The 13,634-nt window shown below is 34.8% G+C and overlaps 1 protein-coding gene across 1 annotated transcript in view; it reads left to right on the top strand.

Moving 5' to 3' along the window:
* DMD (dystrophin) overlaps window positions 1-13,634 on the top strand; it is a 979,219-nt gene that overhangs the window by 204,387 nt on the left and 761,198 nt on the right. Inside the window, exon 7 of the mRNA XM_058822052.1 lies at window positions 5,711-5,829. Coding sequence (XP_058678035.1) covers window positions 5,711-5,829 — 119 coding nt within the window. The remainder of the gene's footprint in view (window positions 1-5,710; window positions 5,830-13,634) is intronic.

Genomic DNA, 13,634 nt, shown 5'->3' with positions numbered 1-13,634 from the left:
TAGGTCCTCTGTTCTCCCTGTTCAATTTTTCCAGTTTCTACCTTTTTTTTTGGTCAGAATTCCCTATTTCTCCAGTTCTTCACTTCTTTCTTGTCTGTTTCCTTGTTCTCCAGAAAGTGTTGTCCAGATGCTCTCTTCTTTTTTTTTCATTTTCATCCTCTGACTTTATTCCTCTGCATTGGCAGGAATGGAAGCAGAGTTAGTCACAAGGAAAGATAGCTATAGTTTCAGGTATGATATTTTACTAATAGAGTGGACCTGGTGCCTGATGTATGTACTTTCCCCTCAATTTTAGCTCTGTTCCTAGACTTGTACAAAAACCAAACCAAGAACAAACCAAATCACCTCCAAAACTCAACAGAAAACCCCAAACACCAAAAATCTCTTTATCACTGAAAGAGTGATGCTACCCAAAGATTTTTTCTTAATATTTAGACTCTCTTAAAATGAGGGTAGATTTTGTGGTAGCGTAAAATCTATTTATTTTTCAAACAAATTCCTTTTCTTTATGGGTGGTGATATTTTTATTCCTCTTATATAATGTTTTCAGTGATGAACAGGTGGCTTTTTGTGTTAGTTTGTAGCTTTTTTGGTTTTTTTAAAGAGGTTCAGACAGTAATGTGAAATTTGCATCCGGATGAATTTTCTAAGTACATCCTTAAATGGATTGAGATAAAGTAAGAGACTTTCATGAAGCACTGACCACATAGTATGCTGGGAGAGCAGTGGGAAGCTTTATTTCTCATAGTCTTCTATCCCACCAATCCCTAGCTTTCAGCTTGCTATTTTGATTAGATCCAATTTTTCTAATGCTCCTTCTCTGTCATTTTATTTAGGGGTTACTTGAGGTAGATTTTTCCATCTCTGTAATTACCATGTCTCCATGGACATTTAGGCTCTTTAGCAATTGCTTTCAATACTGAGTGGAAGAAGCAGTGGAACACAGGTCACGTGGCAAATCTCCAAGGGGACATTAGTGATCCCAGAGGGTGAATTTTCAGGATATAAGCTTGGCAGATGATTTCTTGAATGGCATGTTCTGAACTGAACAAAACAAGGCAACAGCTGTGGAGTGGCATCATCACCCTAGGAATATACAGAAATGAAAATATTTTGCTGATGAAGAGAGGTCAGTCCTTCTACAAACTCTCCCTTCTTAAGGGTCCAGATCACAAAGACGTTTCCCCATTTACTTCTTTAAATCTTTTTCCTCCAGGTGGATATCAGAGATATTTACCTCTTTCCAAATTTGTTGGGGCTCTTTTTCTGTTCTCTGCTGCTCCAGTAATCAGGATTTTGAAGTGGGAACAGGTGGCATTCATTATCTTCCTCCTTGCTTCTTTAAAATGCTTGAACTTAGGCCAGGTGACTGCCTTTACAAATGAGCACTTCATTGCAGCTGTTTCTGCTTCAGGGGGCTAGAGGGAGAAGGGAAAGAAAATGACATCAGAAAGAGGTCCTGGACAGAAGCAAAAAAAAAAAAATTTCTTCAGTAGTTTACAGGAAAAGTAAAAGCGAAAACAATGGGATGAAGAGGTATGAAAAGAAAAATTTTTTTAGCAAATCACTAGGTTATGTATCAGTTGCTCTTTCCTGATGTTTTTCAATTTTGAGAGTTCTGAAAACATATATGAGATATTTTTGTAGAAACAGGTAAAATAACAAATACACAGCTTTTCTATTGAAATGGAGATGATAAATTTCATGGTCTAACTATGACTATTTTCTGTCTACAATAATCACAAACTATGGCTTGTCTTATCCATCACTTTAATCTCTGCATAGAGATCTGTCAGGATTTGTTTGTCCATAGTATATAGTATACTATACATAGTATAAATCTTCTCGCTCTGGCTGAACAAGTACTGTTGTAAGTTATGTAACTGGGGGTCAGAAGGGATAAAAGGAGTCTCTTTTTTTACTTTACTTTTCTTGGAATTATGCTTTCAAAAAGTTCAGGTTTGTTTTCCCTTTTTTTTTATTGTTTGGATTTCTGCTAGTGATAGGAAAGAACTGTTGGTAAAAAAATTTACCATATGTTCAATAGAAAGTTTGATTTTTACAATTCCATCTTCTCCCTTGAAGCCTTCAATCTTTTCAATTTTGGCTCTCCATGGTTGTGTCATAAACTAATCTAAGACCAGTGCTGTTTGAGCTGATCAGTGAATGGCTAGATAAAGTTCAGCATGTTCTACTTAATTCTAACTTCTTTGAAAATGTGTTGTATTGTTCAGGAAGAAAAGTGAGAAATGCTAGTTATTTTTCCATGGGTTTCCTCCCTTTCAGGCAAGACCCAAGCTGCAGATATGAGAATAAATTCCATCTCCCTTGGTATTATTTGAACAATATGGAGAGGACAAATGAAGGCAGAGAATCATATTCCATTTCAAATCTTTCCTTTACTATTTCATGCCTTCTCACTCCTGTATTTAAAACTCCTTAGACAGCTAATAACAGTTGTAATTTGAAAATCAGTCTTAGTGTTGTTTCAGGGATTTTCAAAAGCTGTTTTCCACTTACCACAATTATTAATCTTCTAGGCTATATTATTTCCCACAATCACACATGGCAGTATTGCCACATAAATACACCCAGTGAAACATCCTGACACATAGCACTGAGAAGCTCCTGCTTCAAGCTGACATTATGACACTGTTATTATAGTGATAGAGCTACTGAAATGTGTATAGCAACATAATTTTTCAACAAAGTGAAAATCTGGAAAGTTAAATTGCTGTTGGAGTAGAGAGAGCTTTTTGAATTTATTTTTATTTTAATTAAATTGGTGCTTATCAGAACTGAGTTGCAATAGGTGACCATATACTTGTAAATTGTTTTGGAATCTGTGCTGTCTGCTTTATGTACAATACTAAGAAAATGGATAAGAAATCTGACAGTAACGTACTAGATCTCACAAATTCCTTTCTGGCTATATCTCTGAGGGTTCAAATTTTTGCCATCTGTAATGAGTGGAGAGAGATGCTGAATATTCTCTGCAGAGACAGCATGCAAATTCAACCCAGGTGTTAAGATGTGATGTTGTTTCAAACTCTTGTGAGTGCTCGAGTGTTTGGTTTTTAAAAGGAAAAAAAAAAAAAACAAAAACAAAAACCACAAAAACAAATGAACAAAAATTCTGTCTTATATTGAGAGTCCTACCTCTAGACATGAAGTCATGATAATTATTTTATACTGTCTTGGCAGGTTAACTTGAAAATACCCTCCTGGATTATACAACTGAAAAGTTGGATGAAATTGACTATCTAAGATATTCTTAATGATGACAGAGATTTTCTCAGGAGGGATAAGACAATATTGTGACATTCCTCAAGGAGCAATTGTAAATATTCATGTTCTTGCCCAGTGGAGTCCTAACTGATTAAAAGTATGTTCCCATATATAGAATATTGTATCACCAAACAAAAAATGATTCTGTGAACATAATATACTGCTCTCAGCATTGCAGGTGTGCTTAGAACTTTTAGCCAAATTAAAACAGAAAAAAAAAAGGAAAAAAGAAAAATTTCAGGAGAAGGCAGTCCCTTGGATACATTTCTTTCCTCTCCTTGTCCTAAAAACTTTTTTTACCAAATAATCTTTTTACACTCTAGTCTGTGTAGTATATGTGTGACACATTCTTGCCAAGCTTTTTAAGACAGTCAAAACAGACAACTTTGTGGTCACTGCAGTGTTCTCTTAGCTAAATTTGCTCTATGAGCTTGTGCATCCTATGCCTAGAGTTAAATTTGGAATAGGGATTTGAGTAATATCTGTGTGCTTGCAGAATAAGGTGTAGGGGTGTGGTGGCTTGACCCCAGCCAGCAGCTGAGCACCCAACAGCTATTTGCTTGCTTCACCCCCTGCTGCCCCAGGACAGGGAAGGGAATAGGAAAAAAAGAAAGCTAGAAAAATCTTGAGTCAAAATAGAGACTCCTTTAATACATGCAGGTAAGAAGAAAAGAAAAGCAAATTTTGCCAAAGCAGTAACTGGTACCAGCCACTCCTCAAGCAGGAGACACCTTCCTAGACAAACACTCCCCAACCTCATTCCCTTCTTTTACCCAGCTATTTATGGCTGAGCAAGTTGTGTGGCATGGGGTATCCCTTTCACTGGTTTGGGTCACCTGTCCCAAGTTTCTGGCTCATCTGTCCGCCACTGGTTTTGGGAAGGTAGAGCAAAGGGAAAAATAGAAGGTCTTGATTTTATGTGATCACATTGCAGTAATACCTGGTTTGCTCTGAACACTGTTTATCTGTAAATTGGAACCATAGCATTGTGTAGTCTACTATGAACAATGGTAACTCCTTTCCCAGCTAAAGGAAAATGGCCAAAAATATTTTTTACTAGTTATGTACACACAGTGTATGTTTTGCATTCCTGTGTTTTGGTACACAAACCAGTCTGTAGGATCACAGACTTAATCCATCCATGGGTAAACCCAGAGATTACTGCCTAAATTTCCTCTCCCTTCTCCACCCTGTCCCCAGCCAGATTTAATATTAAATTAAAATTTATTAGTATTTTGGAGTTATTCTGCATGTGGGAGGTAGAAAACTGTAATATTTGAGCATCTATGCAGAGAGGAGCAAAATAACTTGGAATAACTTAGTTGTTACTATGAAAATTAGTCCCCTCAGAAAAAAATCAGACAGCAGAGGTATATAACTAAAGAATAACTACTAGGGAAAAGGAGTATTTTTCTTTACTATATTGATATTATTACGATATGATGTAGTAAACATTTTTCCATTTATTATAACTCAGGATACTATTTAAAATTAACTACTAAAATTAATAAAAATGTGAGTAAATCTTTCATTAATTGCAAAATTTAAATGGTGTAAATAGTGTGCTTGATTTATCAGTAGTTGAAATGATACATTTAAATGTCCCCTGATTTAGAACACTGTACTGAAGTCACAAATAGCATGGTTGTTTATCTTCATATTACATGCAGAGTAATCACAGGGTATTTGATTAAACTTTATTTCTTCAGAGTGCCTGATAACAAATTCTGATTTCCTAATGGATAACTCTTAGATGAAAAGCCAAAGATTGTACTGTACTAACATTATTTATATTGCAAATAGTGCAGCTGTTAATACAAGGTCCCAGACTGCATCTGAACTATAATTCAATTTTGGTCATTCTGTCTTTTCCTGTAAGAGCATATAAATTGTGACTTGGCAGTGTAAGGGTGAGAGTTTCACTCTATGTTCTTAGAGGTGTTTCCCAACCCAAATGTTTCTATGACTATGGATTTTTTAAATTGTTGACTGATTTTAATCTGTTGCAGCAGTGAGCTGGTAATCTCAGAAGCAATTGCACTCTTAGAAATCTGAATTGAGGTGAAAGACTGGTAGCTAGGGAGAGGAGGAAGGGCCCCAGATGGCCTCGGCAGTTCTGTCCTGCTTGTCCTGCCACATGCCAGTCCCAATTGCATGGCCACTGCACCTGATCTGTCCCACCCAAGCACAATTTGGGACTGGAATGAAAGAACCAATCATGGACAATGTGATTGTGGTGGACATGGATGAGAACAGAATGCAAACCCATTAGAAACTGAGCTTCATTAGTCCCAGGGCCAATTAACACTATCTTTCATTACGAGAATAAAAAAGTGGATGCTGATGCTTAGCTTTAGAAAAACATCAGTAAATGTAAGACTGAAAAATAAGAAACTTATTCTTCCTTTTATTTTTGCTTTAGACCAGACCTGTTTGATTGGAATGCTGTTGCTTCTCAGCAGTCACCTGTACAACGATTAGACCATGCATTCTCCATAGCCAGGCAGCACCTGGGAATAGAGAAACTCCTTGACCCTGAAGGTTAGTGGAAATTATGTTGTATGGTGCTTGTTTTTTTTTTTTTTCTTCCAGTAGCAAAACAGTTGTACCGTGCATTTGATGATAAATTAACTTGAATGTTTTTTGGCACAAGAATTTAACATTTTGTGGGATAAATTATAAATTGAAGAAAAATCCTTTGCTTTTAGTGCTACCTTTGGGCTCTATTGAAATAGCATAAAGCTGCCCATATGTACATGCTCTAAAGAAATTTTCTTTAGCTTTGGGACCGGGTTTTTAATGTGCATGCACTGAACTGGATCTCGGAAAGCTGTTGATTTCTGTTCTGAAGATTTAGAGCATCTGCCGCTTTTATAACTTCTGGAAAGATCTTGAGTTCAAATTACCTTTTAATGTATATCCAAAACATGTATTCAAATTCTAGGTACTCATATTTTTTAAGATGACTTATATTTCTCTATATATTGCAATTTTATTAGGATGATGTCTCATATAACTGCCATTTAACCTTAGCTGTAATAGGATTACCTATTTTACCTTGAGTATCTTTTATACATCCTTAAGCAGTCATGTTTGAAGGGTTCTTTGTTTCTCACACATTCACTTGAATTTTGTACATCTATATAAATTCTCTGACATATTTTCTGCTTTGCTGACAGACTAGTAATTTTCCCTCAGAGGATGTTCCTAAAACATTCTTTAATCCAAGGCCATTGGAGCAGCTATTGTGTTATATATATATATATGTGTGTATGTATGTGTGCGGATATAAATCTCACCTGTGTCTACATAGTTAGGTGATTGTCACATTTTTCCCATACAATTATACTTTTACTGTATTTCCATGACATTTCCTATTAAGCCACTTACAATTTAACTTTTCCGAATGTTTGTGCTGTTCTCAGTGACTCACTCTTGGTGAGTTTTTCACGGGAGGAGATAGCATTTAACTAAATGCAAAAATTATTTTAAAGATAGAATTGAGTCTCTTAATGATTAAATATAGTTGGACATGTCTCAATTGTTGACTAATGACCTTGTAACCCATGCATTTCCCTCGGAAAAATGTTAAAAATATATGTAGTTGAATGGCACAGAATTCCTCACCTAGTGCACACTTTAATTTCTAGAACTCAGTTTTGGCAAACCACTGGAGGAAGAAGAGGTTTTCTACTTGCTAAAGCATGGGATTGAGCTTGTAAGCCTTGAATGAGATTGGAATTGAAAATTGAATTGTGCAACTGAATCGATGCAGTCACAGTGTTTTCTATAATTGGTTAAACTTTCTTCTTTAAATAGATTAGTGAATAAGTTATTTTCTCTATGCAAGAGTCACTTCTGATTAGACGTTTTATTCTGGTTTTGGCAAAGATACTTGCAGTTGTTTAGCCAACAACTGAAAAACTCTTAAACATTGGTGGTTTTCCAAATGTCTGCTGTAATTATTTGCTATTCAATGTTGTAATTTACAGTGCTAGCCACCTTTTTCTTTTTTCCACGCTGCAAACATTTCCAAAGGAAAATTATGATTTGTACCTATTTGAAAGCATGAATATGAGGAACTATAACTATTTTGTTTGTGATAGTAAATTCATTTCTAGATTGAAGCCCAGAATTTTTGGTATGCGTGCAAGGGAGAAATCGTGTTTGAAGGTTTTAGAATATTCTTTCTGTAATTTTACATTGTGTATTTATCAAGTCTCCTAATTAGGTACTCGGGTGTCTCCTAACACCATATTGTGTAGCAACACTCTCTTCTCTGGCTGCAAGATGCTAATGTATTGCAGTAAAAGGGAGTATGCAATGGTGAAACATTGTTTTTATGTAGTTTAATACCTGTCAAAATGGCACATGTGTAATTTAAAATATTTTTCAGAATTTGATCTCCGTTTCAGCCATCAAAGTGGTGGAGACAATTTACATCTAGGTCTTTCTTGTAGAAGCTATGTTGTGTAAGGTAAAGATTTTGGAAAGTATCTGGATTGTTTTTGGATTCATGCAGAGATAATAATTCCTGCTATTGCCCTTACTTTTACTGGCTACTAGGAATGCTTTTATTTTTAATCAGAGTTTAGGAAGTCCTGCAAGGAGCAGGTAATTGAGTTCAGTGATCTCTTTGGGTCCCTTCCAACTCAAAGTATTTCTGGTCTTTTTGATTGAATCCTGTCAATGAGTGGAATGTAAGCAGGTTTAAATGTCTATCTGGTGTTCATTACTGTTGTATTTACATGCTGTAGAGAATGAAAGATGACACGAAGAAAATGCAAGATCAGGTAGAGGAAATTGGTAGATATTGGCAGGTTTTATTTAGAAGCAAATTGTGAAAGACCTATATATTAGTGGGAAAGATTCAAATAAAGAAATGTGTCTGCAAATCAAATTTTTTAGGCCAAAGTATCCCAATGTAATTCTTAATGACCTCCTGTTGTAAGGCATTTATGATTATGTAGGTAAGATATGTTAAGTCTCAGTAAGTCTCTCTGTGATCCTTTCAAATAAAATATTTTGCTTTGCTTGCTCCAAACTATTATGTGTTGCCAAATATTATTTGCCCAAATCAGATTGTTTGTATATTGATTTGTGATCAGATTTGAATGGCAAATCTAATATGTGGCAAACTTATACAACAGTTGTGTGTATTTTTTTAATTTTTTTTTTAATTAAAAATAAACCCACTGGTTTTGATACAACTAAGGAAAATTTCTGACTGATTTGTCACTCCTTTCTTATAACAGTTGTTTTCTGGATGTAAATTTGACTTGCCTACTTTAGAAAATATTTTAGTTGATTGTTTGCAATGTAAGCAGTCCAGGTGGTTTTCTTTGTTCTTGAATTTAGAGTATTTCAGGTATAAATAAGGTAATCACTGAATACTCTTCTAACTTATTAACTCCTATGTTTCACACTTATTATTTTAAGCTATTGTTATTTCTCAGCGTCAGTTGATGGTGAAGGTATTTGCCATCTTTGCTGGTATGAACTGACTTAAGATATTTTAAGTCTTAAGGAAATTGTCTTAAGCAAATTAACCAAATGATAAAGATATCTGTAACTTCAATTTGTATGTGTTAAAGCTGAAATGGTTGATCAAGCCATTAAGATTAGTCTACAGCTTTTAAGAATGTCTAACAACCTGGACTTACATTTTAAGTAGTTAAATGGTTCTTTGTAAACTTTTTATTTGTACTGAATTTATGGAGTAACATGATTCCACTCTTGACAAACAAACTATAGAAAATATACTAAAGGCTATTACGTTCCTTGTTGTGCGTTCACTTTTTCTGGAACATCTTCAGAAATTTTAACCAAGCAAGGAATAGGACAAGCAGACAGCTACATGTGTTGTGGTTAGCAACACATAACAGTTACATGTAACTGGCTGTATAGTGGCATTTATGTTTTACTTTGGCATAAAATACTCGTGCCACAGTGGAGCAGAAGGATGTTTTGAGGGAAAGTAGGGAGTGATCTCTCAGAAACTGCATCTGGGAACAGTTCTGAGCTGTCCTCTTCCCCCTGACAACAATTGAGTGCAAGTGCGGTAGCAGCAGAAGTGTTTGGGTGCTTCTTCTAGAAATGAACATCTGATTCTTGGTTTAATAAACTTTTCCCTGCTGTCACTTTGCTGTTCCTTGTGCTTGTTTGTGCTAGCCCGATAATAAATAGGCTATGAAGTTATATAATTTCTGCTGTCATTTTTAGGTAATTATCCAGTTTCTTATACTTTGTTTAGCCTGATTTAAAAAAAAAAAAAAACAAAAAAACCCTCATTCAATCCATCCCAGTCCTATTTTCCGTATTTTTTCCTTAATTTGCACTGATGACATGAATTTTTTGCACCATTATTAAGTGATAATGAGATTCAGACGGTTTTTCATTTGATAAATTTTTTGTTTGATCTTAACTTCCTATACTTCTGTATCCCAAAAGTAATGGATTCTACCATACTAGAGCACAAAGAGGGGAAAAAACCTCTCAGCACTGTAGGTCTTGATGTTTTCAACTGTGTCTTTGCTCAGTAGTTGTACACAGTTGTAATACTGGTTTTCAGTTAGTTTTATTAACCTTGCTGATATGTCTTATTCCACGGGATTATGAGAAGTTTGAGTTTTTTTTCTATTGTGCCCTAAAGTTTACAAATGTTTTGCCCAGTATAGTGTCAAGGGGAGGGGGAGATTTTTATGTTTCTTTTAAGTGCAGGAGACATACAAGTCATGAGAGCTATATTTGTTATTGTGCTTTTGAAAATATTTTAAAAAGATGCTCTCTCAAGCCTAGAAATCATTATTTCAGTTGCAGAGAAATCATACAATGGTTAGAAAATAAAATTTAAAGACATTGTTTTCTTAAGACTCCTTTTGGTTCTCAAAGCGAGGAATGGTTCTGGTAAGATAAGAGGAAAGTCTACACAATTCACCATTAAAAGTGCAGCATGAACATCACAACCCTTTAACTATTGCTTTGCTGTTTGTCAGCACAAATTTCAGCCGTGGTTCTGGACACACCATCAAGTCACATCAGGAGCTTTGTCTTTAGTTTGTAGCACAAATATGAACTGCAGGGTGAGAGCAGGTCTGTGGAAATACCTTCAAAACTACCAGTAGAAAGGCTGAACTTTTATATGAATGAATTTTAATACATATATTTTCCAAATATTTGATAGTTTCATCTATATTATTGTTTTAATATTTTGCTCTGCACTTTCTTTTGACAAATATTCACACTCCAGATTAAACTGCATTTCTTCTTCACCCACTATTAAGGTCAAAGTTCTGCTTTTTCTTTAAGTGAATAGAAATAGTCAACAAAAGTAGTAAATTCGCTAGACACCATCTAACCCCAGTTTGTCTTCCATATTTGTGAGTAAATTTATTACTGTTTCTTTGACCTGTGAGCAATTGAGTTAACAAGAGATGACTCAATAATCAGTAACTTTTACAGATTTCCATGGAAATAAATGGCTTGAAGTGTTCTGCATTAAGAGACTCAAGGACAAAATAGGCCCTTCCTCTTATTGGTGCGAAAATCTAAAATAGATGTGATTTACTTTGGAGCAGGACACATATGCTACAAAAGAAATTGTAAGGCTTTCTATTATGAAGGGTGTGCTGCTTATAATTTGAAGTACTAATCTTGGAATTATGTAGAGCTCTGTAGTAACCTTGCATTGCAGCTGCTATTGTATTAGTTCAGCAATGTTATCTAAGTATAAATGCATAGAAGTAAGAGCTGTGTTAAAAATATGTGCAGAATCTAACAGTGGTGACACATACAAAATGTTTTAGTAATAAAAGTAGGGGTAGTATTAGTATAATGAACAGGTATCCTTGTATTTCAAGATGATTTGCATGTGCATCTTGGATTTTTAGTGATGGTGCAATTCAGACATATTACTGCATGTTTCTGTAAAAGAGTGTCTGAACTTGTAAAAATGTAATTTAAATCGAGAAGCCTCACTGACCACAGCTGCTGTTCTTCATGTGATTCTGAGAGAATTTTGGATGAGGTACTGGAATGTCTTCTGTCATTGCTTAGCTAGAACTCTTGTCCAGTTTCTTCAAAGGTGAGAAGAAGCAGACTGGGTGTTGCAGATACCGTAAAGAACACAGAGGTGTTTCTGCCGTGACTCTATTTCTTGACAATTTTTGCTTCCCAAAAGCTTTGGATGTAACTACCTTGCACCCCCAAGCATAGAGACACATCAAAAAAAAAAGCATTATTCTAAATACTTCTTTTCTTTACATCTAAATAATGCTTCTACAAGTACTGCCCTGGTCTTGCTTGAGCAGATAATTTCTCCCTTGCTGCATGGACTTTCAGCTAATTTAGAATTCTCTATCTTTTTCTTTTTTCTTTTTTTTTTTGGATGAGGTGGTTCTTTTTTGCTTTTGCTTTATTGTGGAGGTTTGCATGGTTTGTTGTCATGAAGAACTCAGTAAAATAAAATAATTTTCCTGTGTTAATATTCCGTAATTACAGTGCCTCAAGACACTGACAAATTGTAGTTGTTGGCCCACGCTGACAGTCACCTAGATTTCTTTCCCACTGCATCACAATGTGTGTAGTTCTCTGTCTGTCACTAACAATACTGTAGTTTAGGTTTTTTTCTTTTTTCCTAGATAAATCTCCTCTGTATGAATGTTAAAATGTTAAGGTTCACATTCAAATCAAGGTTCAATCTAGTGTTTTTTCTTTGCCAAATTTCTCATGTGTGTTTTATGCTGGGACTTGATATGTCCACAGTCTGTGCTTTAGGCTAGAATTAAGCCTGCTTTTTTTAACTCTGTAATTTGATGAATGAAGCCCTTTGGAACTGTGTACGTAATAGCTCAAAATAATCACTGATGGAAGACAACTGAGAAGAGATCAGTTATAACAGCATTATTTTGTCTGAAGCATCAACATAGAGAATGAAATGAGTTTTGCCTGTCTTAAAATCACAAAGGAAGAAGAAAGATTTACCTAAATAATGTTCAGCATGTAGTCTGATGAGTTTCTGCTGGTGCACAGCAATGCATGTATCTTTATTGGATATTTTGTTTCATGATAATTTAAAAAGTATGTGAAAATATTGTATTTTCCTAGGAAACAAAATTTCTGTATTAAATTTAAAATAAACTTCAGTTGATGTGAAAGTTATCTGTTGGAAGAAGTTTTAGTCTAGCTATTGTAACAGGTTCTTCAAACTAAAAATAGGCCCAGATCAAAGTAGTATGCTTTGATCTTAAAATACCAGTTACTACAAAAATGTTCCATAAATCAATACCTTCAGCACTGTAATGCATGTACAAATATATCTATAATTTTAAAAAAAGAGGTTTTTTGAAAATAATGATGGTTCATGTAAAAAGTTGTGGAGTATGTGAGATGGACACTTGGAGATTAACTCTCTAAAAAATCTAGAGGAGAACTTTGGTTAAAATTAATAAGCCATATCCCATATTTTATATCCTAATATTCTTCAATTTATTTTTTATTGTTGTTAAGGTAAAGAATTTGCTGTACTTGGACATCCCATAGCTCATATTCCACTGTGAAGGTACTCTGTGTTAGTGATTTGAAGATCTGCTAAAGGGATTACCAATTTAAGAGAAGAACTCCTGCAAGTATTTTAAGACTTTTGTAGTTTTATTTGGGTCACAAATAGAAGGATGATTAAGATATGTGCCTGCTAGAATTGAACCATGTTAATTGAGGCCATTTGATTAAAATCTTTGATTTGAAATAGAATAGGCAATAGAAAGCGTTAATGATTTATACTTGCTTTGCTACTTCCACTGACCCCGTCTAATATGGAATGTTAGTCATTGTGCCCTAAGTGGAAATGCTGGACTTTCTCCTTCTAGCTCTTGTTATCTGAAAGTCATTTGAAATGTGTTTATTCACCAGGTGATGGAATAAACAACTTTGAATTGAAGCCAGTAGAAAAGGAATGAAAGGAAGAAATGCCTATGACAGTTAAGAATTTTGAATTAATGTAATTGAAATTTAGTTTATAGGTCAGAATTTGATCTCTGAGACTAAGAAGTCTCCTGACTTCTTAGGATCTATAGTCACAAAAGATCCCAATTTTTGGGTTTCTAAGGTTAATTTTTTGGCTCTGACTGAGCAAGTCTAAACCAGTTTGTGTGCATACATCCAACTTAGTGAGATAAATTCTAACCTTTAGCATGACTGTTCTTGAGATAAATTTTTTTATAAAGGCTCTAAGAGAGATAATTTTCTCTGTAATGATTTTCATCTTCAGCTGACATTCTTCCATAACAAGGCAACATATCTAAAGCCTAAATTAATTTCTTTATCTTGCTGTGTCTGTGCTAATCCTG

Source organism: Ammospiza caudacuta, chromosome 2, assembly GCF_027887145.1.
Source record: "Ammospiza caudacuta isolate bAmmCau1 chromosome 2, bAmmCau1.pri, whole genome shotgun sequence".
Lineage (NCBI taxonomy): Eukaryota > Metazoa > Chordata > Aves > Passeriformes > Passerellidae > Ammospiza > Ammospiza caudacuta.
The sequence above is the reverse complement of the archived record's forward strand: the minus strand, read 5'-3'. Positions and strand labels throughout refer to the sequence as shown.